Source organism: Rhineura floridana, chromosome 10 (genome assembly GCF_030035675.1).
Source record: "Rhineura floridana isolate rRhiFlo1 chromosome 10, rRhiFlo1.hap2, whole genome shotgun sequence".
Lineage (NCBI taxonomy): Eukaryota > Metazoa > Chordata > Lepidosauria > Squamata > Rhineuridae > Rhineura > Rhineura floridana.
Genome location: NC_084489.1, coordinates 69,002,774 through 69,026,518, shown reverse-complemented (window position 1 = coordinate 69,026,518; position 23,745 = coordinate 69,002,774). Strand labels below are relative to the sequence as shown.

Genomic DNA, 23,745 nt, shown 5'->3' with positions numbered 1-23,745 from the left:
GAGAGAATAAAAATGTCTTAACTTGTCGTCTAAAAGGTAATAAAGTGGCACCATGTGAGGTTCTTTGGGGAGAAAGTTCCTCAACTGGGGCACCATGTGTGTGTGTGTGTGTGTGTGTGTACCCAGTAGTGTTGTAGCAAATTCAGAAGTGCAGAGGCCTTTCATGATAGTCACAGCATGCCTCCATCACAGCCCCACCCCCTTTCCCACTTTCCCTTGTCTCCCTTGCTCTTCCTGATGTCTTGCGAGTTCACACTCCACTGCAGCAGACAACACGAAAGGAAAGGCTGTGTGTTAGCTACTGAGAAAAGTCTTACTTGTTCCACTCCCTGGTGTTTCACAACTTAACAGCCGTACCACCGCTCTCATTTGAATGAATGCTGAGATCCTTTATATGACTTGGAGTGCTCTTATGGTTCAGTTACTCAATCTTTGATATTTTACTTGGTGTGTCAAGCTGAGGCTTGTACCAGATTTAACATTTTTTAAAAAAAATACTTGTGGTGTTGGTGAGAGCAGTGACTTTCCAAGAAACTGGAAAATGGTAGGAAAACGCTATAAATTGTGAGATAGGAATAAGTTAGAAAGAAACAGTCACAGATTCTACCTCCACCACCACCCACCCCTGCAAAAGAGAGAATTGTGGACAGCAGTTTGTGGTTGGAACATTTTCTGCTGCTGTATTTTCCTGTAGAAAAAAATCCTATTGAAAAAAATGCATTGTTTCATAACTGAATTAGCAGCATGCAATTAATTAATAACATAACAGATGCAATACCAGTCAAATTGAGCAATTCATTTCCCCCCAAGTGATTATCCCTAGGAAGCCTGCATTCATATATAATAAATAGAAATGGGATGTCAAAAATGCTGCAGGGTAGAGTGCTTCGCTTCAGGGTTCCCATCAGCCATCCCCTCTTCCAGAATATTGCCAGGGCTGGCCCTACCATTAGGGTGAGGTGGCTGGCATGGTTGCTTGTGACTGGTCTTTCTGCTTGTCTCATTTAATTGCCTTCATCCAGTGTGCCACAGAGAGCACTGCTGGGCAGGCCCACAACCAAGCAAGCAGGCAGAGAGTCCATGCACTCCAGCAGGCATCGTACGCATGCATAAGTTGTTCTGCTCACATGCTGGTATCACTGCTTCTGCATCCCAGCATTTGATTGAATGGGCTGTGAGCAAAGCACCAGGTGGCCCAGTGAATACATGGTAGCAAGCTGTTAGGGGAAAGAAGTGTGAGTGCAATACAGCCTGCTCCACATTTTCCTAATCCAGTGGTTCCAAACTTTTCCCCCTGTGCGCCACTTGAAAATTGCTGAGAGTGTTGACGGACCACTTAATGATTTTTCTGCCTGTCGTGGCAATTGTCATTTGATATAATTGAAATTGTAAGACAATGAAATACAATACATGCAAAATAGGAAGCAATGAAACAAAATTAAAAATCAGTGTGAATATTCAGTGCAATGGATGTGCCGTTTCCCATCTTCAACCACAAATCCACAGATATGCCATGGACTACCTGGATGAAGCTTGCAGACCACTGGTGGTCAACAGACCACAGTTTGGGAACCCCTGCCCTAAACTAGTTAGCTGCTCTTGTGTGGTGGAGGATGCAGTCCCATTGGCAGTGTTGAAGTAAGATTCAGCTGTTTGTCTGGTTGGCTTCTGTATGTGGAATGGAGGCAGTGGCATCATCTTGTCCTTCATGTTAGGCAGCAAAGTGTCTAAGGCTCAACATTATAATCTGTATTTAGGAAAGTGGGAGATAAATTGAATAGAGTAAACCTTAGTGTTAGAACGCTCATGAATATTTCATCGAATGAACCATTGTTTAGCCAGTGGGGCAGGAAGATGACAGACAAGTCTAGGCTATTAACTTATGATTCAGAAATTTATATTGTAAATTCTATATTCTTGCAACAATGTTTGATAGTTGTAATAATATTACCGTGCCGTGCATTCTCCTATGAAAAATGTAGATTCCTACATACTTTTGTGAAAGCTATAATTGTACAAAATCTGTTGCTGAAGATTGCTGTATCACTGATTCTGGAACTTTCTCAAACCCCTAAATAAAGTATAGCATTTTCTAATTTTACCTCGGTAACAGGTGGGGTTTTTAATTTAAGAAGAAACCCAAGGCAATAATTGCTTGATGCAGATACTTTCAAAGCTAGTTACTTTTTTTAGCAAATGAGAATTCTAAGTTACTTCCCTCTGCAGGTGTCCAAATTAATCTACGTTTGGTTCCATGTAAATGAAAGTCTGTGTTATATGGGAAATAAAAGAGTAGCTGATTACGGCAATATTAAAAGGTTTTTTTAAGGACACATCTGTTGATTATGGCATCATGATACTGATGCTCTAGTGAAGTTTAGAAGCTTCTTTTACTCTAAGAGTCATAATTGAGAGACATAATTTTTAGTCTCACAAGATTACCAAAATCAAATTGAAATGATATTCTGTTCCGCTATAGCTTTTAAAACTTAAGGAAAAACATGGGTTTCCAAATAGCTCCAGTAACATATGGCTTTCTGGAAAAGAGGACAATTTTCAAAATGTCCAAATATATTTTGTACTTCCTTCTAGATAAGTACATATTAATTTTTTAAAAAAATGTTCATCCAGCTTTATTAATGTGGGTTAGAAAGTTGCTGAAACAGCATTGGGAAAGAAAATTAATGTAGATAAATTTAAAATCCAATTAATTGTAAAAAAAGAAAATCCTATGTTAATGGCAACATATGGCTACGGCTGTTTCTGGACAGAGATAGCTTGGCCACGATGGTGCAAGCCTTCATAACATCTAGACTGGATTGTTGCAATGTGCTCTACATGGGTCTACCCTTGAATATGGTTTGGAAATTGCAGCTAGTGTGCAGTGTTGTTACCGGGCTTCCTTTCTCCCAGGACTGCTACATAGGACTTCTCTAATCCTGTAATTCTATTTTAATACCTCTCCACAGGAGAACCAGTCTGCTGTAGTGGTTGGAGTGTTGGACTAGGGCCTGGGAGACCAGAGATTAAATTCCCCTCACAGCCATGAAGCTCACTTGGTGAATTTCAGCCATTCACTGTCTCTTAGCTTAACCCTTCCTCACAGGGTTGTAATGAGGATAAAATGCAGAAGGGGAGAACCATATATGTCACTTTGAGCTCCTTGGAGGAAAGATGGGATAGAAATGTAATAAACAAACAAACGAACAAACACTTTCATGTCTCAAATTGTTTTGGCCTTCCAGTGACACCCTTAAAAAGCCATCACTGAATGTCAAGTCAGGAGCTACCTCAGAGTGGTTTTTCATGAGGTGAGGGGTCTGCCGCTTGAAGGGAAAACCAGCCACTCTCCCCTACATGAGCAGGTGTCCTTGGACCCTAGCCATTTATATCCATGGGGAAGTGAGTGCATAGCCAGTGCTGGTGAGGTTTTGTCTGTCATCCTTAAATATTTTTGTTTTCAGTTATGCACCATGGAGCAAATTTTAACATACGTGTGTTGAAATCACTGCATCGGAAATCATGTATGATTGCTAACATGTTGGTGGGAGACGCCTACTCTTTATTTATTTGAACACCTTTTAACATAAAATAAATAGCACACATATCTTAAATTTTTAGTTTGTGTTTATATTCCTAATGCAGTCCTAGGCAAGTTCAAGATTCTGGTTAACCTTTGAAATGTATTACTTGCCAGGCGCTTAAGAGAGATAGATGACTAAGAAGTGCATATTAGAGCCTCTCATAACACAGGATCATCAGTCTTCAAGTAGCTTGGTTTCACGCGGGGAGCTGCCATCCAGCCTGTGCACAAAGCATCTACACCTCAGAGAGAAAGCTTGGTATATCCACCTTCTTATTTTTGCAGACTCTCAGAGGAAATGTCGGTTGGACATTACCGACTACCTCTTCCTTGCTTTAATATCTCTTCAATAATTTAATATATTGTCTGACTCTCATTGTGCTGAACTCATAAACCTTCACCTACCACTTACTGTTTTGCTGATTGATGCCTCAGCTCATGGAATGTAAATGATGGCTACATTACAATAGTTTCTGTGCATGTGCGTGTTTTCATGTGAGCAACTGAAGAAGCACACACTTCTGTGAAAGTTGCACAGCTAGCGATGCTTTGGCTTCTCCTGTCCTCATGGAAAGCCCTTTAAATGGATGACCTAGTAGGTACTATACTCCCAGTTTTCAAATTAGAGTAGAGTATAAACACGACTGTTTACACTTCCATTAAGGTAAAACAGCATATTCCCTTTTAAGTCTCTGAAATAAAAAACATTTCTGGAAATGGCTTAAAGTGGTGGTGATGGTGATGAGGATAATGTTTAATATAAACCTATCCAACAGATTGGTATTTCTGATGTGGCACAATAGCTACAATGTGGCTATGGAGCAGTACTGTAAATTGATAGTTTACAAACTACTTAAACTGTAAATCTTGAGAATTTGTATCTGGGAGCAGCGTGACAGAATTAAAAATGATCTGGTTTCTTGTCGCCCGCAAATATACCCTGTAAGTCTTCCTGTTGATACTAAATTTTCATTGTGTTCCATCCATGTTTATAAACAAGTGCATGAGACTTTAGGCCAGGAGTGGGGAACCTGTGGCCCTCCAGATGTTGTTGGACTCCAACACCCATCATCCCCAACAAATGTGACCAATGGTCAAGGATATGGGAGTTGCAGTCAAGCAACTTCTGGGAGGTCACAGGTTCACCACTCCTGGCTAGGAAAAACAGAATGTTTTCAATCAGTATGGTTAACCTGTTGTCCCACACTCCCCCCCCATGTGTTTTAACATCTTGAACATTTCTTGCCATAAAACTATTATGACAATGGGCCACAGAGGACCATTACAAAAACTCTGTCCATTATCCAGAAATGTCCTATTTGCCAGTCATAATTGGGAGCATTTTTGTTCATCTTTTTCCTGATTGTTCTGCATTTCATCAGTGTGTGGACCACACATATAGATGAGGCATGGAGACAAATCTCAGTATGGCATGCTTTCTGTATCACGTGTAGAACAGACCATGTAATTGAGATTGTATGGATGCATATATTTTCTGCACATGAGTGTGCATGTGCATATCCTATCCCACAAATCTATTCGCTACAAATGGGAGTGGACAGCTTTTGCATGAGTGCATGTGCGCACTTACGTGACTAATCACACCACAAGTTGGATAGCAGGGAAGGCGAACCTGTGGCTCTTCAGATTTTGTAGGACTCCCTATTCCCATCAGTCCCATCCAATGTGGCCAGTGGTCTGGGATGATGAGAGTTGTAGTCCATTAACATATGGAGAGCCATGGGTTCCCCATTCCTATTCTCATTCTCTCTCTCTCTCTCTCTGTGAGAGAGAGAATTTGCGCTCTTAACTACTTCATTCAAGTAGGCACTCAAAAGGAGTATGTCTCAGTCTTGAAACTAGTATTAATACTTGTAAATTGGGCTATGAAAGCTGACTGTGTTGATTCATTTGAATTCTTAAATGAACTTTCCTTTATATCAACAGTAACACTTTGTGGAGCAATTTCAAGTATTAGGTAGTTCAGGGGGTCACCAACCTTTTGCCTAGGTGCATCATGGCACCTACAAAGGCCTTCAGTAGTGTCCCTAGCAAGTAGCTCAGAATCTGAGCTTTCTTTTATTTCTGTTCTTTTCTTTTTTTAAAAAATGAGTACTAGACATTTAAGAGATTTCTGTGAAATGAGCTAGCCTGGTAGCTCTCGCCTACCAGTATTTTTAGCTAATGAGTAAAGTCAGAGCTTTGATTGATAAGTGAGTTATTTGGTCACCACACAACAGGAATCCCGGGGGTCCTAAAACAGCCCTACCTGTTTTGCCCTACCCTTTTAGTGCACTTTTCCTGTTTCTGCCTTTTTTCTCCTAGTCCTTCACATCACTATAGTTTTCCCATCCTTTTTCCTTAGTAATGAGGATGCATCTTTACTGTGGTGGGTTTGTCTGAGATTGGGTACTCCCTATAAGTTATTTTCTGCAAATACTACTACACAGTAAGTGAGGGTGAATGTTAAAGAATTCCCCTCCCCACAAAAGGCAAATGTGAACGCTTTGCAAAGAGCCTTAGGATGTCTCCTGCTTTGCAGGAGCTAAAGACCAGGCTCGCATGACGAATTCACTGTCTAGTTAACTTATAGTACATTGGTATATATGTCTACTCAGAAATAAGGACTTACTTCCAGGTAAGTGGGTACAGGATGGCAGCTTAGGCTTTGGTTAAGGATTGGCACTGGGGAAAAACAGAGTTCTTGCACTTTTAACAGCTGAATGCCAGGCAGAAATCCTACTGATCAAGTATTTTTTAGTATGAAAGTAAAACTATGGGGAAAGCTTCACCATATTTACTCTCTAATTTTGTGTTATGCCACACCCCATGGCAACCATTTTGAGTTGTGCTGTTTTGTAACTGTTGCCCCCAACATTCTCTCAAAATTTGAAATGTACCCTCTGGTCCAAAAAGGTTGGCAATCACAAGCTTTGTTCAGTATAAACGTTATATTTGCTGTTTTTGAGCTGGCGGTGGAGGGGGTAATTCAGCGATAAGTTTTGATAGCCAGAAGTACACATTCAATAATTCATATGCTTAAGTGGTATTGCTTCTTTTGATATTCCAAGGATGAAGATGGAACGGAAGAAGAAAGCAGCAGAGTTGAACCAGTGGGGCATGCAGACACGGGCCTGGAGAACACTGCCAACTATTCTTTAGAGTAAGTTTATTAATAGAATTATATGTTATAATTAAATGATAAGAAAGACCTAAGAATATACATACAATAACTAGCAAGGAATTCCTGCCACACTTAATTTTTTTTTTTTTGCTTCTTAGTATGGTCACATGTACTCCATGCAAGAGTTGTGTTGGAATGAGTGTACTTCCTTAATTACATCTATTTTGACATGTCCCAAATATCTCTTTAACAGCATTGAACAAAGGCCTGAATTAATCAGATGTCAGTATCTTTTTTTATTTTATTTTGAAGTATAATTCAAGATATTGGAAAGCCAGAGCTGTTTTTGAGCAGCACTTACTAAGTATGATTATTATTTTTTAATCAACAAGCTTTGGTTGAAAGGAAAAGGCATATTGTGAAGAAAGCCTTATTGCTGCACGAGCTAAATATTATCTGTGAGGTAGATAAGGGGCCTTTATTCAGATAACCAATGTTTATGTGGAAAGAATCTGTTAAAAGATATATATCATTATCTTTGGACATGTCCATTTTTAACATGGTAAGAGAATATTGGATTATTCCACATACGCAGAAAGAAAGAAAAAATCACTTGACAAGTAATGAAAAATCAATTTGGCTGTTCTCTTCATTTCTTTCCCTGCTGTGTTGCTTCTACTTTCGTTGTCTGCTGTATACTCATGAAGTAGCAATGTAAAATGCAGAGACTAAGGATGGGATAATCTGGAAAGGGCTGTAGCTCTGTGGTAGATAGCATGTTCTGTATGTAAAATGTCCCAAGTTCATTCCCCAGGCCAGAGTGAGAAAGACTTCTGTCTGAAATCCTGGAGAGCCATTGCCAGTCAGTGTAGTCAGTATTGAGCAAGATTGATCAATGATCTGACTCTGTATAAGGCAGCTTCCTATGTTTGTCATGGAAGGAGCTTGTCCTACCCCAGTGAAACTTTGGCCTTACAACAGCTAAAATCCCCCAGCTGGTTTCCAAAGCATTTTTCTATTAGACATTATGTAACAGGGCTGTCGGTTTAAGTGAAACATCTTAATCACTCTGGCTCCGGGATCATACGAAATGTGATATTGGCTGGAGAGGTTTTTTTTTTTTTTCATTTGTTAATTGTTCTAATTTGTGGAAGATAGTAGTGTTACACTCCAACAACTCTGTTACAAATAAAATAACAAATACAATGCCAATTTCATAGAAATCAAAGTGATGAAACACAGTATCTGGTTTAAATAAAATTCCTACAAGGATGATATAAACAGAGAGCTGTTCTCCTGTAGTCCAATAGACCACAATCTGCCTATTTTGCTGCCAGGTAGGGAAATCTGTGTTAATTTCGCTCCCCTTTTCTGAACAACTGACATCATGGCTGACCGTGGCTTCTGTAACTAAGGTCCCATGGGTCTATATAACTAAAATGATAGCATATAATCAATGAGTTGTTGAGACATGATATCAGGATTTCACCACATTTCAGAAAATTGAATCTTGTGGATCAGTGCAACCAATAAAACTCTATAAAACACCCAGAATAATATTACATCATTGCACAAAGGAGAAAGGAGGTGTGCAGCATATGATGGAAATAAATGTTTTAAAAGAGGACTGTCAGGTCCCTTCCTGTGGTCACTGCCTTGCCATGGCCCAACCTCAGGGTCCTGGTCTCTTAACGGTTCTCTCACTGGGTCTAGCAAAGATCTCTCAAGATCCCCCTGCTAGGCAGCAGCACCAGACACTCCCTATAAACAATATTACCTTGAGACTGTTCCTTCGTCTCCTCCTGGCCTATTGCTACTTTGTGTCTGGGTGCACTTACAGGCCTCAACCCCCCTGTATCTTTGTGCCTATAAAGATTACAGCCCTGGGTTGCTCTGGATACCTGATGATGTTACACTATCTCTTTATCGCTACCACCATTGATACTGTTTCCCAACCTTGGTATATGCCCTGCCCACCCTTCTGGTTTGTGAAAACCCAGCCAAGAATCAGGCGTTTTGGTAAACCAAGAAATATTTATTTATATACACAGGGAATAACAAGATTACGTAAAGCTATAGTCAACAAGCGTGTGGTTTCATAAGATGCGTTACTCTTTATGTTTCTTAGTCATCAATAATCTGCCTTGCTACCCGCCTAATCCAATCCACCCTATCCAAAACCAACCGACACCCTCTCAACTGTCATCCTCTCATTTATACCTTCAGACCCTCAGCCAATCATCATACAACATTCTCCAACCTTCCAACCCATGTACTCCCCCCTCTCACTCAGTGTGCTTACCACATATACTCTAATAAACCCGCACTTACCATATTTACAGTAATATATATACAGGGACATCACAAGGACACTGAAAAATTGGGCAGAAAAGTGAAGGCATTTCTTAAAACAACAGCACACACACCAACGTTTATTACTTGATAATGCATCATGATTTGGTGGAAGGAATATATGAATTGCATAGATGCTAAATGGTCTGAAATAACAGTTGCAATCTTCTGTCAAATTATGGTTGGTTTAGGGCCGAAAAAACAGAACCTAGAGTTTGAAATCAATTTTGCAAATTGCAGTTTGTGCCAGCTCTGGTGTGCTTTATTTTCTGGATCCACAGACAATTGCCAAACTACATTTACAGCCATTGTTCTACCTCAATCAGCTGTCTGTATTATGAAGACAGTAGTGAACTTACGAAGCTGGGTGCTGAACAGACAAGAAACAAAAACAGCTCTAAACCATGGCTTGCCTGTTCTGTGTCTAGAAGTTCAAACCATGGGGTCAGTTCTTAACTATGGTTATCATAAACCATGTTTTGCATTCTGTCTGAATGCTGTGGCTATCAGTGTTAGTGTCTCTCAAAAATGGAAGATCTGGAACGGGTGGGGAACCTTTGGCTCTCCAGATGTTGCTGAACTACAACTCCCATCATCCCTGGCCATTGGCCATGCTTGCTAGGGCTAATGGGAGTTGTAGTTCAGCAACATCTGTAGGGCCAAAGGTTCCCTACTTCTGATCTATACCACTGAACGATCCAGACCACCATCTTCCTTTGCAAATGATATAATTTTATGAAGTAAATGTATTATAAAGTTTAATATATGCTGAGAATATATCCATCTGATCAGTTAGACTATATTGAAATGTAAACATTTCAGTTCATCTTCGTTGCATTTTCAAATTATAAGCAATAATATATTGTATTTTTGGTGTGTGGGGAGGGGTAATTGGATTTAAACTTTCTGCCTATATATTAGACAGTTTGATTCTAATACAATGGCTTCACTCACAACCCATCCAAAAGCCAGTCTGAACCCCCGCCTGTCATTGTTGAACATAATACAATAATCCATACAATGGATTAAACTTACCCCAAACATTAGTTCACATTTCATTTGATTTATTAACTAAATTATTTTTGATGATTGATCTCCTTTCATGCTATCAGATTAATACTGAGGTATGTAACGTTCAATGTTCCTATCATCACCGCCAGTTCTCAAATATCTTTGTGTGTGTGTGTGGTCTTTTTTTGTTTCATTTACGGTACATGTTCATGTTCCCTCATTCATCATTGTTTCACAGTGATATGGTAAAGCTCGTTGAAGTCTCCAATGACGGCGGCCCTTTGGGGATCCATGTAGTGCCTTTCAGTGCCCGAGGCGGAAGGTAATGTATTGTGTAGGTTTTTAATTGAATCATAGTCTTCTCTATTTTAGCTTCCACTTTTCTTATGTGTAGCCACCATTGGAGGGGGAGAGTGTCTTGTGTTAAAATAAAGCATGATCTTTTCAGAAGAAAGTCTTGCTGACCCTAAGCCATAAGAAAGCCTGTCTGTGTAACTGCAGTGGTCAAGGTGAAGATGACAGAACCTACTTTCTAATTTATAATAGAAATTTTATTGCGTCCTAATATGAAGCTGAATTGCAAGGATGTGAATTATTTCCATCAGGGTGTCATAAAAGTTTCTTGTCGCCTTTTACCTTGGTCTAAAATTAGAAACGTACTTCATGCAGCATTTATCCCTGGCTGCTTAGACCATAATTTACCATACTGCCAGCATCCAAAACCACAAAGACACACTTCTGTGTGTATTCTTTCTCACTCACACTTGAAAGGAACAAAATTTATAGTCATGGTGGTGTTAAATAAAGCTAGTAGCGTGCAGTATAGCTTGGTTTTTGATCTACTGCTGAACACAAGTGTGTCTTGTGTGGCATTGCGTGCTAAAGAAAAAAGATAAGTATGTAAGAGATCCAAGCAATGGGGGTAAATTGAGCACCATGCCAATGATATGGCCGTTTTCCGATCTTCATCTGTAAACAGAGCACTTGGAATCCTAATGCTCATTTTATTGAGGCAGAGTTTAGGGTTTTTGATTGAATGTACTTGGAAAATTAAATGACCTATAAAGCAATTATGATTCTGTGCCAGGATTTAAAGCTTTGTGGTGTAAAAGAAAATCCTGGCAATTCCTCAAAGATGTAAGTAGGACTTCAGGAGGTGGGGTGTGGAACGGAAAGAGATTACCTTTATCTTGGAAGAGTAATTGCATTCACATTTTCTGCTCTCCTTGGTGAGAAAGAACCAAACATGCATTTTATAAATGTAATCTTGGATTATACATTGAAGGGGTATTCTGTTTTGACAAGTCCACCTATCCATCAACAATTTCACTTTAAATTGATTAAAAGCAAATGTCACTGTATACCAAATATATCTTATCAACTGCTTTTCATACTTGATAAATAGGGGAGTTCATCCCCCACCCCCGGCACGAATGATGAATGTGGTATAAAAACCATTTATTCCTGAGTATTTTTTTTTTAGTTAATGGCTGAGTAGGTACAGTGGCAGAGGTGCTGTTACAAAATAATAATTTTCTTACAGCAGCTTTCCCTGAGGACCTGGAGGTAAGAATAAGTGCCGCTATAAGACTGTACCTCTTGTGAATGATCTGGTGTTCATTTAGCTGTGTTTTCCAGGTACAAGTGGTAGTTGCTGCTGCACATGACAGCCCTTGCCCCCAAACTCAATAAACCATAATGTGTTATGCTTTAATGCAGCTTAACTGCAAACATAAAGTAAGGTTTGGCTAAAGCGTTGAGTTCCCTCAACAGTTGTTTCACCCCCCAAATTAAATTATGTACGCTAACACAGAAAACGTGCATGTTCTTAAAAAACACACACAAAATGAAGTATGTAAGGAAAGATTGTGTTAACTAGATTATCTACTCTTCGCTGTCAAAAAAACCAGTCCTTATTTTGAGGAATCAGGTAACAAAAACTACAGAGACCAAAAAAGAATTGGTGGCAGCGGAGGAGAGAGGGGGAATCAACAAGGAGCAAACAAAAAAATGGACCCCATTGCATTGGGACTATACATGCTATCTTCATTTCAGTCAAGGGCAGAAAAGTTATTACAGCTTTGTGGAATATAAGTTCAAGCCTTTTTAGTCAGCTTGGCCTTGACTGCTGTGGTGAATTGCCTCTGTAATCTCTGCCATCTTTGCAATGTTTTTGCCATCAATGGAGCCTATGTTTTGCACATAATGGCACTATAAAGGCTGCATAAATCAGATCAGGACACTGTGGTGAGAAAAATTAATCTCTTTTTCTCTGAGTGGGCATTATAATTCCTCAAAGAGCAGGCTCTCAGATCGGCCTAGATGCACTTCACAGGCATTGCCATTGAGATAAGTTTTTAATTTACTCTCTCTCTCTCTCCCTCTCTCTCCCCCTCTCCCTCTCTCTCCCCCTCTCCCTCTCTCTCCCCCTCTCCCTCTCTCTCCCTCCCTCTCTCTCTCTCCCTCCCTCTCTCTCTCTCCCTCCCTCTCTCTCTCTCTCTCCCTCCCTCCCTCCCTCCCTCCCTCCCTCACTCACTCACTCACTCACTCACTCACTCCTTTTCAGAAGTGGCAAAGATGAACAGAGCTGCATGTAGGATGGGAGGCTGGGAATAGGCAACCCATTAATTTTTCATAAATAAGGGGAAGCTTTTATTTTTTACATATTATCCTTGTTCTGCTCAGTAGAACAAATTGCTGGTGGCAACCCCAAATGTGCTAAACATGGCATTTATCATAGTAAAGATCAAGGTATTCAGAGTGAAGGACATTGCAGTCAATCTGTCATTCACAACTCTATTTATTTATTTAGAAACAAAGCAAGATGCTGAGCAAATGGCTTCTGGAAGTCAATATGAACGTTACAGTGCTGCTCAGGGAAATTCCATAAGCTGGAAGTGGAGTTCTGCTTACTGACATGTTTTGTTACGTTTGTATTTCAGGGGGCACTGAATCGGTAGTTGCTTCTCTTAAATAAATGTAGTAGTAATAATAAGATATGCAGCCCTCTATATTGAACATTTTATTGTGTAGAAAATAAAAATAATCCAATTCTGAACTGTAGGTTTAGTAGTTTCTTGTTCTCTTTCATGAGTGGTTCTTGTCAACTGTCATTATGATGAAGAATTCTTGCCTTCTGCTCTGGAATCTTTGTCCAGGCATCCTTGTCAGGGATGATTTTTCTCCTTTCCCCAAGATAGCAGGGTCTTGTCTCTGATCTTGTGCTGGAACAATCAGGGACAATCCCTTGCTCCTCTCTCAAGTTCCAAGATTGTATCTGGGGAGATAGTGGCAGATTCTGCGCAGTACAGAAACAAGCCTCTGCTGTTCCCTCCAACTTGTATCTGAAGGTATAAGGACAGATGCTTGCTCTGGCTCTGGCTCTGGACTTGCTCAGAGCACACAGTAAATAGCATGGAAACAAATTCACATAGCTATCTCTACCCCCTTGGATCTATACAATGGAAGGGAAGGCATGTATGCCTATTCTGCACTTGCCAGGCAGTTGGAGCTCCTAGTGGGTCCAGAGTTAAGCCCATATACCTTCACCTTCCTAGATCAGAACTTCAGAGGGGAGGCAAAAGTGGAGGTGCTCCCTCCTGTACTTGCATATGGCAAGCAGAGAGCCAAAACAAATCCTAGGCTTCTGCCCTATAGTGGAGGGATCTGAGATGTCCCCCCCACAGCTCCAAATCTGGGAGAAAGACTTGAGCTCATCACACTCATAAGTGTTTGGTGGAGCAGTTGCTATAGTAAGCAAGGTTTTTTTGAGCACATTGCTGTTTCTGTGTCCTCTCTGGTTAGTGACCTAGCCATGTTGTTCGTCAACAGCATAGGTAAAATTCTTGCCTTCTGTTGTGGGAACTCTGTCTAAGCATTCCTGTGCAGAAAATTTGTCTAGACTTGTATGGATTGTTATAGTTTCTGTGTAGAGCGTACACACATGAATAAATTAATGGACACATATTAATACAGTTACTGTATTACCCCCAGTAAAGCCAGCACAATGCTGAAGCCTGATTTTATTATTTCTGAAAGCACATCTTTCTTCAAGAAACATGGACTCTCTACACACCTGGTTGCACACTGTAGACTAAAATTAAAATATTAATGGAAACTACTTTTTTCTTAAAACACAGCTAACAGAAACAGGTTTTTATTTTTCAGAAAAGGGAGTTGAATGTGTGGAGTGGGAATATTTATGTAAAAGTTAGAAGTCTTTAATTTAGCCATGCATTATTAGATATGTAAAAGTAATATATAAAGCTCTGATTACAAAGATGATAGCTGATGGCATGACTTCATATCCTCTTCAACTTAAAAGAGAAATTCCTCTATGGTTTGACTTAGCTATAGAACCTTTAGCAATAGCAGTTGCATCAAGCAGTCATATCTCTGGAGTTCAAATAGGAAAACAACAAATGAAGATAGTCTATGGCCTAGTTTACATATCATGCTAAGCCAAACCGTGGCTTAGTGTGAATGTACGAGTGTGTGGGCTCCCAGAGTGTCAATGGTGGCTTCTTTGCTCTTCCTCAGTTGCTCTACTTCTGTGTTGAACTAAGCCATGGTTTGGCTTAGCATGCTGTCCAAACCCAGGCTTATTGTTTAGCTCTCCCAGAAATGAGTTAGCCATAGGACAGATTTTGGTTACAGTTCATGATTATTCTGTAAAGAGCTAAGCCGCAAGCCCAAGATGGACAACATACTAAACCGAGGTATGGCTTCGCTCAGCACAATATAGCAGTAGAAATACCGGGGGGGGGGGAGCAAAGTCAGTGGAGGCTGGCACATTAGGCCAAATCAGGGCATTGCCCTACCAGGGGGAATTGCAAACAAAACATTTTCAGTGTTTTCCTCAAATTCCCAAAATGTCAAAGCTACAATCTTTCCTGTCTCCCAGACACGCATTTTGCTTCTATTTTTCGATTTCTGGAGTCATTTCTGTCACTCTCCTGTTCTCTGGCCAATCAGCTCTCTGCACTCCTCAGCCAATCCCAATCCAAAACTACTGTTATGGCCAGAAGGTCCCTCCCATCTGTCTCTAGGCAGGAGAACCATGTACAATACTACAATATTTCCAGGGTTTCTATTAATAGCTTCACAGGTTCTCATCCCCTTCTGCTGTCATGAGGGCAATTCAGCCAATCAGAACACAGGAATTAACATAGTGGTTAAGGTGTTGGACTATGACCTGGGAGAGCAGGGTTTGAATCCCCACACAGCCATGAAGCTTACTGGATGACCTTGGGCCAGTCACCGCCTCTCAGCCTGAGAGGGAGGCAATAGTAAACACCTTCTGAATACCGTTTACCATGAAAACCCTATTCGTAGGGTTACTATAAGTCAGGATCAACTTGAAGGCAGTCCATTTCCATTTCATAGCATACACATACAGACATTAGTGGGGCTGCCTCAGAGTTATCCTGGTAGCTAAGCTTGACCAGAAAAGTTTCTTTGAAGGCCACACCTACTCATCTAGGCCTTGTGAGTGTTTTTGTTCCCTAAGCAGCCTTGCTGTTTGCTTCTTTTTCTTTCCCTGCCTTTTTGTGTGAGTGAGCATCATGGGCACACTGTTAGTCTCTTGTTTGTAAAATAAATATTTTTAACATTTTTATTTTGTAGATGCGGATATTGGAAGGTATTTGAATTTATTAGTTTTAAAATGTGTTTATTAATACTCCAGTTCAACTTCATTCATAGCTGCTGGAATTAAAAAAAACCCTTATGCTGAGACTGAGGGAAGGGGAGATTTTTAGCCTGCCCTGGGGAGGGCAGCTATGAGAGAACTAGAAAAGGTCCTCATATGTAAAGATGTATTACTGAACACTAAAGTCAGGATCATTCAGACCATGGTATTCCCGATCTCTATATATGGATGGGAAAGTTGGACAGTGAACAAAGTGGATAAGAGAAAAATCAACTCATTTGAAATGTGGTGTTGGAGGAGAACTTTGCACATACCATGGACTGCCCAAAAGACAAATAATTGGGTGTTAGAGCAAATTAAACCAGAACTGTCACTAGAAGCTAAAATGATGAAACTGAAGTTATCATACTTTGGACACATAATGAGAAGACCTGATTCACTAGAAAAGACAATAATGCTGAGGAAAACAGCAGGGAGTAGAAAAAGAGGAAGGCCAAACAAGAGATGGATTGATTCCATAAAGGAAGCCACAGACCTGAACTTACAAGATCTGAACAGGGTGGCTCATGACAGATGCTCTTGGAGGTCACTGATTCATAGGGTCGCCATAAGTCATAATCGACTTGAAGACACATAACAACAACAAATCCTGAAAGGTTGGATAAGGTGACAAAATAAAGCAGAATAAAAGAACAGAATATAAATTGAATCACATTCATTGTTTCCCAAGCTTTTCCTGCCTTAACCCAGAGCTCCAAATGTGATCCCAAAGAGGTAGGTTTTACAGTGCATCCTCACTGGGCACACCCCTTGACTTCCTAGTACCCCTGCCAGCTCCACTGGGCACCAGCTATTGCTGAGCAAAGTGGCCACAATCTCCTGTTCTGGAACCAGCATGTTCATCCTAAGCCATGGTTTGCTCAGTGTGATGTGCAAACCAGGTCTCTATGCAGTTGATGTAGCTTTGACAATAACAAATCCAGAATAATCATTTTGCCCCTGCTTCAAATATTTTATACTATAATTAGAGTATAATTTCTGGCTAAAATAACCATACAGGTATTACAGTAGCTTGGTATTAATCTACAGAAATCTGTGCATAGCATTGTTAAAAAATATTCTATCTTAGATAGAAATAAACAAATTATATATCTAGGAATTTACCTTCAAATAAAGTTTAATCTTGGAGCTCAGGGCAATGATCAGAAATTATTAAAAGAAACAGTGAAAGATTTAGATCACTAGACTGGTATTCCTTTATCTTAGTCAGGTAAAATAGCTTTGATAAAAATGACTCTATTACCTAAAATATTGCACCCTTTTTAGAATCTGCCATTAAGGCACAATTTAGCTATTTTACAATTATGATAGAAAGTCATTCTAACATTCATGTGGAATGGTAAACCTCCAAAAGATGCACAAAAGGCATTATTTAAATTACATGGAGGCATAGCATTGCCAGAAATTAATTTATATTATTATGCTTCTAAACTGGCAATGAAAGTCTAGTGATTTTTGTTGGATATAGTCGCGAACTCAGAATGAATTAAAAATGCCTTTAGTTAATTAACTTTGTTTTTTTAAAAAATTCGGGTTCTATCCTTGGCAAGACAGTATCCTGAATTGGTGCAAATTAAAGGTTAAATTTAGCCCTAGATTATCACCATACATTGTTTTTAATAATGAGCAGTTTTCCTCAATCCATATTCTGGAAAGTCTTTCTTTATGGTACTAGTTGGAGATCAAACTAAGTCTATGATGTAATAAGTTTTTTTTCTTTTATGGAAATTATTCATAAAGTGGAAGCACCCAGAGCTGTTTTTTCTAATATCTCCAAGTAAGAGAGATAGTAAGGTTGTTAAGAAATAAGAAACTTTTCAAAAACCCACAGGTACATATAATTTATTATTACTCAAACTAAGGGTTTGCTGAGAAAGTGGTATCAGATACTACAAGAGTTAGAAAAACATACAACAGTCTCTATAGGGGACTTGAGTGTATCAGGATGCAGTATAAAACATACCCGAGGGACAAATCTAATGCATGCATTTTGGGTTTGTCATACTAAAAGGGAAAGGGTCGTAGCTCAATGACAGATCATCTGCTTTGTATGCAGAAGGTCCCTGGTTCAATCACTGGCATCTCCAGTTAGGACTGGGAAAGACCCTTGTCTGAAACTCTGGAGAGACACTGTCAGGCAGTATAGAGAATACTGAGATAGATGGATCAGTGATTTGACTTGGTATAGGGCAGTTTCTAATGTTCCTGTTTTAAACCCTTTTGACAAGAGATTAGTACTAGATATGACATACCATTAAATAAGTAAGCAAGTTTTGATGGTGGCATTTCTTAGCCAAACTTACATTTTATAAGAAATTTAAGGAAGCACACTCACAAGACAAAATTATTAAAAAGTGGAGTTTCTTTAAAAATCACTGGAATATAAAATGCCAAGGTAATAGTCAACTGTATATGTCAAGGCATTGTTGTAAATTTCAGTTATTATGCATATTTTTAGGATGATTCATATGTTATGATGGTTTTATTTCTTTTGTACATTTGCATTTTCATAATAAAAACTAAAAAGAAACATGGACTCAGCAGTCCTGAGCAGTATGTTGCAGAGCCTAGACAACTTGTGAGCAGGGTAAAACATATGAGAATTGGTGTTCCTTAAGCTATGTAGGGTCCGTGCCAGGGTTAGGGAACCTATACCCCTTCAGATGTTGCTAAACTATAATCAGGCTTGCCACCCCCTTAAAGCCTAGGGGGCTTTAAATGCAGGGATCAGCACCTTAGCCTAGGAAACAAACTGGTAGCCAGTGCAGCTGTGCTAACATCAGAGTGCTTTGATCTTTCCAGACTTGTGTGAACAAAGGGGCTTCCAGATTGCCTTCAAGGACAAGCCCAACATAAATCCCTACATATTGCCATATGTGTTCAGTGCTACACCATTTTTAGGCCAAGTAGTAGCTAAGTGTGACTAATATTGTGAAGTACACAAGTGAACTGGGGAGAAAACAGAGAGCTGGGGAAATAATATGTATCCATTTCCAAAAATATAGGGAATTTTTTTTCCTTTTCACCCTTTCCTCCCTTATACTTGCTTTAATCTTCTTCCTACTTCTGATTCTTCTTCCTACAGTTCATACTGTAGTGTCCCTGACGATATGTCATATTTTTCCTGGCCAATTACATGCTTCTCTTACAAGCCGCCTGTCCGGTTCTGAGCGGGATCCACAAGACTGAGACGCTGGTGCAATTAAATCATGTTTTATTAAAGTAATGGAAACATCAAAAGCAGTGCGCTTCATAGAACCCCTAAGCTATCTCACTAGAATACCCTAACTGCACTCTAGGCATGCTCTGCAACATTGAAAGAAAGTTGACTCAGCAGCTCCAACCCGGAAGCAGCAGGCTTAAATAGGCATGGTTTTGGAGCGTACCCTCTGGCTCCTGCGCAATTCCTGCCTTTGACCTGTCTGTTTCTCCCTGCGTTGAGAGCGGGGTGAAGGGGGGCGTGCTTCCAACACCTCGTCCAAAGGAACCTGCTCCTTAGCCAGAGATTCAAGGGCAGGAGGGGGTGAAGGGTTGGACTCATCCCGCAAGCCACTGGGTGAAGGGGGAGTTAATGCCCGCTCCAGCTCAGCATCCAGCTGCTCCTCTGACATGTCTGGGGGCGGTGCACTCTCCCCGGCTGGGACAGTGTAGTCCGTGGGAATTGGCCTGAAATCCTCCTTACTCCCCCTCTCAAGGTCTGGCGGAGTCTCAACAACTTCTGGGCCATCCTCGCCCTCTGACAGCTGAGAAGCCTTAATCTCATATCTACCCCCGTCCAGGCCCTCGCGAGAGGACTGGGGCTCAACATTGCTAGAAGGCAAGCATATATTCATCAGCTGAGATAATTCCCTAAAGGATGAAAGTCATCTACATAAATCTTAAATAGTAATACAACAACTTGTTGTAATAGTCCAGCTGTGCTGCCAAACAAAAATGAGTGAGCAGAAAAGAGTGGAATGCGAGGTAATGAAAGATTTGGGCAGCCTGTGGATGACTCACTTTTATCATCTCAGATGTTTTGGTATGATGAACGTAGCAGAGGGTAGCCAACATGGTGCCCTACAGATGTTGTTGGACTCCAGCCAGCATGGTGAAAAGTCAGGGATGATGGAAGTTGTAGTCCAACAACATCTGGAGAGCATCAGTTCGGCTACCCAAATGTAAAACATAAGAAAGATGGGGAAAGATGGAAAATCAATCACTAAATCCTAAATATAGTCTTGAGCTTCTGGTCTCTAATCAACCTCCCCCCACCCCACTGGAGGAACTGCAGCATCATTATAGATAATGCTGGCCCCTATTAACTTCTATCAGAATACCAATAATATTGGCTGTTGACGGGGAATGGTTTTCACTTTAGCTGAACTTCATCTCCTTGCCTTCGTGCCTCAGACACCAGCAGCTGAATAATAACTGAACCTGATTCTTTCACACTTCCCCAGAAAATGCTCCTTTCCCCTAAGCATTACAATAATGTCTTTCTGTGGCTAAAACAGTACTTCAGTTGGAGGGAAAAGGTTGATGCACTTCATGTTTTTCCTTCAAGAAGGCATCTACTAGCTGTAAGCAATCAGATCATGGTCGGTGTATAAATACAATGTGCTGCCTGCTGCTGTGTTAAGTCAGCTAAATGTCCGGAATCAAGGAGCACTTTTCTCCTCCACCTACCCCAAAGAGCTACTGCAGATCACAAGGTCTTGCTCAGAAAGTTGTGGCAGATTCTCTAGGCTGTCTGTCAGGTCATACCAATGGAGGCTGCTCCAGTAGGGCAAATGGGGTACTGCCCCACCAAGGTCAATCTGCCCTCAGCCAGCACTTATCTGCCTGTCTTCTTACTTACAACCAGACCAGGGATTTTACTGGCTGCCAGCTTCCTCCTCCTTAGGCTCAGTGTTGCCTTTGTAGAATTCAACAAGGAAGGACGATGGAGATGAAACTAGAATTAGTAGAGTCAGACTATTAGTGACTGTAGCTGCACTTATCATTGGCTCTGGCTCCACCTTATGCCCTACTGGTCCTAATGGACACCAGCCACCGTTGGGTCATACCATGCTCCACCCTTCCGCAACTTGGTACCCTTCAGATGTTTTTGACTCCAACTCCCATCAACCTCAGCCAGTGTGGTCAGTGGTCAGGGACTATGAAAGTTGTAGTCCAATAACATATGAAGGGACCAGTCTTGGAAGGCTGCTCTGTCTCATCACCTTTCACCTGATGGTTATATAGACTCTTTGTGGGGGCAGGTCCCAGGTAGAAGGAAAATACCTCTCTTGTTTCTGTCCCTCAGAGCCTGCGAAGAAGGCTTAATTTTAGATGCTGAGGTAGGTGAGTGGGAAGACATGAACAATGTCTCAAAAATCCATTAATAAACTAAGGATTTCTGTGTTTTTCTTTGCTGTATGTACCAAGGAATAGTTACTTTGTGTTTATCTATAAGGGGCAATTCAGCTGCTACAACCCTATGTTGAGGCCATCCAAAAGGCTTATAAGTAGTAATGGCTCCTCAAAGGGTTTATAATTTTTAGCCTTTTACAACATAGATCAGCTCAAGTGAGTGACAGTGGCCACCAGGAATGAACAAACCTTTTTTAGCGGTGGAGTGGGTGTAATATTTGAATCGGCCCTATTGTAGTTACAAGTCTATTATTAGAAGAGGTTCAAGTAACTAAGCACATTTGGTTGGACACTGTAGGAAGATCAGGCTTAACATAGCCCTTTAGCTCTTACTGGTGAAAAAAACAAAACCATGAGGTAGAGAAGTGGTGCGCAAGGAACTCTGTAGGCGTGTCTTGACAGCTGCTTGTATACAGCTCTTTTGGTGGTATTTGCTGGCATGGCAGTGATGACCAGTCTTAAAGCTGTTGGCAGCAATCCGGACCTCACGATGTTCAGGGTCTTCCAGTCTATTTTAGGGAAAGCAGGAAATGTTCTACACATGCATGGACATTGTTTTAAATAGAAGAATAAGATTTTTATTCCTTTGTGAACATGTAGCTCCCTTCCACACATGTGCGTTCATGACTAGAACAATCAGAGCTGCTCAAATGAGGCTTTTTTATAGTGCTACAATGTTGTTTAAAATGTTAGATCTGAATGGAGAGTGGAGCCTAGTGTATGGCAAAGAAAATTATAATAAACTGGGGGGCAGGGAAGGAAATCAGAGAAGCTCTGTATTCTTAGGAAAGTTTTCATGGATCATTAATTACCTTGACATGTTAGGAATTGCATTTTGACAGATTGACACACCATAGGTTTATGGATGGCTCGTTAGGGGATTTTGGTTGCAGCATAATCGAGTAGCTCTTGTAAGATTCTGAAATGGCACACAGAAGACATCTCATTGTGGAGTATGAATGAACTCAGAACTGGGATGAACTCAGAAAACCATAAATTGAGAGTTATGGGGCTGAGTATTTTGACTCATTCAAATAGACTTGAGGAGCATAATCAGACAACCTCTCTTAACAGTGAAGCTGCAATGCAAGCTAAGCTTGAAATTAAATTGCCGCTTTTTCACAGATCTCATTGTACCCCCCACCTCACCCCCAAAATTGCTATGGATTTTAGTCTTCTGTCTACCTTCTATTTCAATCAGGTGGTGTTATTTTTATATCCGGTGTGTACGAGAGCAGCTTTCAAAATCCACAGCTCATTGCTCTTTCATTTTTATCTCAGTATGGCTTTACCCTTGCTTGCTTTGCCAAGGCTACTTTTTTGTTTTCTGATATTTATGCTGTATCAGCTATGAAAGCACCGTGAGGGATAACAGCCTCATAACTGTAAATGGCTTAGGGGCATTCAGCTCTTAATGCATCTTGAACCATTTAGGACTCCCTGACATTTTAGTTAATGTTTTAGTCCAGGGTTTTATCTCCTTTTGTCTGTGCAGTTATTTTGTTTTTGTTTTTTAAATTACTTATATTATTGTACTACTTAAAATAAATTTCTTCATTCTATTAATCTTTTATCCTGTATCCTTAGCCTAGCAGGGGTACTGAAGCATCTGTTTGGACTAGCCAGGTTTATTTAGTATTTATTTATTTACAGGATCCATAATCCACTTTTTTTTGTGAACGAAACTCCACAATGCAGCTCACAACATATGTAATATAAAATCCAAGTCTAAATACAGTCCAGTGTTTTTGTTGTTGTTATGTGCCTCCAAGTCAACTACGACTTATGGCGACCCTATGAATCCGCAACCTCCAAGAGCATCTGTCATGAACCACCCTGTTCAGATCTTGTAAATTCAGGTCTGTGGCTTCCTTTATAGAATCAATCCATCTCTTGTTTGGTCTTCCTCTTTTTCTACTCCCTTCTGTTTTTCCCAGCATTATTGTCTTTTCTAATGAATCACGTCTTATCATGATGTGTCCAGAGTATGATAACCTCAGTTTCATCATTTTAGCTTCTAGTGATAGTTCTGGTTTTAATTTGTTCTAACACCCAATTATTTGTCTTTTTTGCAGTCCATGGTATGCGCAAAGCTCTCCTCCAACACCACATTTCAAATGAGCATTCAAAACAACCCATTTCACAATAGTAATAACAACCAGAATAGAAGTAACCTGAAACATAATGGCCAAGTTTGTATGACACAGTAACCTAAGGGCTGGGGGCCAATTGAGGCCCTCCAGGGCTCTCTTCCTGGCCTTCTGAACTCCCCTCATTGACCCTGCTTTGCCCCCTTAATGTTTTTGCCTGGGTGGAAAGTGTCCTTGAACTCTGATAATGCATCTTGCTTTTCTGGATGGAGAAGAGAGAGGAGTATGTGAGTGTGTGTGGAAACTAGGCAATTGTACAAACGTTAAAATTAACATTACTTGCTCCACCCACTTTTGTCTTTGGCCATGCCTACCACTGTCATACGGCCCTCAGAAGCTTGTTCAGAAGGGAATGTGGTCCTTGTGATGAAAAAGTTTCCCCACCCCTGGCTTTACCAGGACTGTACAAACATTTGGGCTC

General features: G+C 40.5%; 1 protein-coding gene across 6 annotated transcripts in view; it reads left to right on the top strand.

Annotated features, from left to right (window-relative positions):
- PARD3 (par-3 family cell polarity regulator) overlaps nucleotides 1–23,745 on the top strand; it is a 770,287-nt gene that overhangs the window by 370,284 nt on the left and 376,258 nt on the right. For all 6 annotated transcript variants that reach the window (XM_061585584.1, XM_061585585.1, XM_061585583.1 and 3 more), the window contains 2 exons: nucleotides 6,655–6,746; nucleotides 10,309–10,392. In XM_061585584.1, the coding sequence (XP_061441568.1) occupies nucleotides 6,655–6,746; nucleotides 10,309–10,392 (176 nt within the window). The remainder of the gene's footprint in view (nucleotides 1–6,654; nucleotides 6,747–10,308; nucleotides 10,393–23,745) is intronic.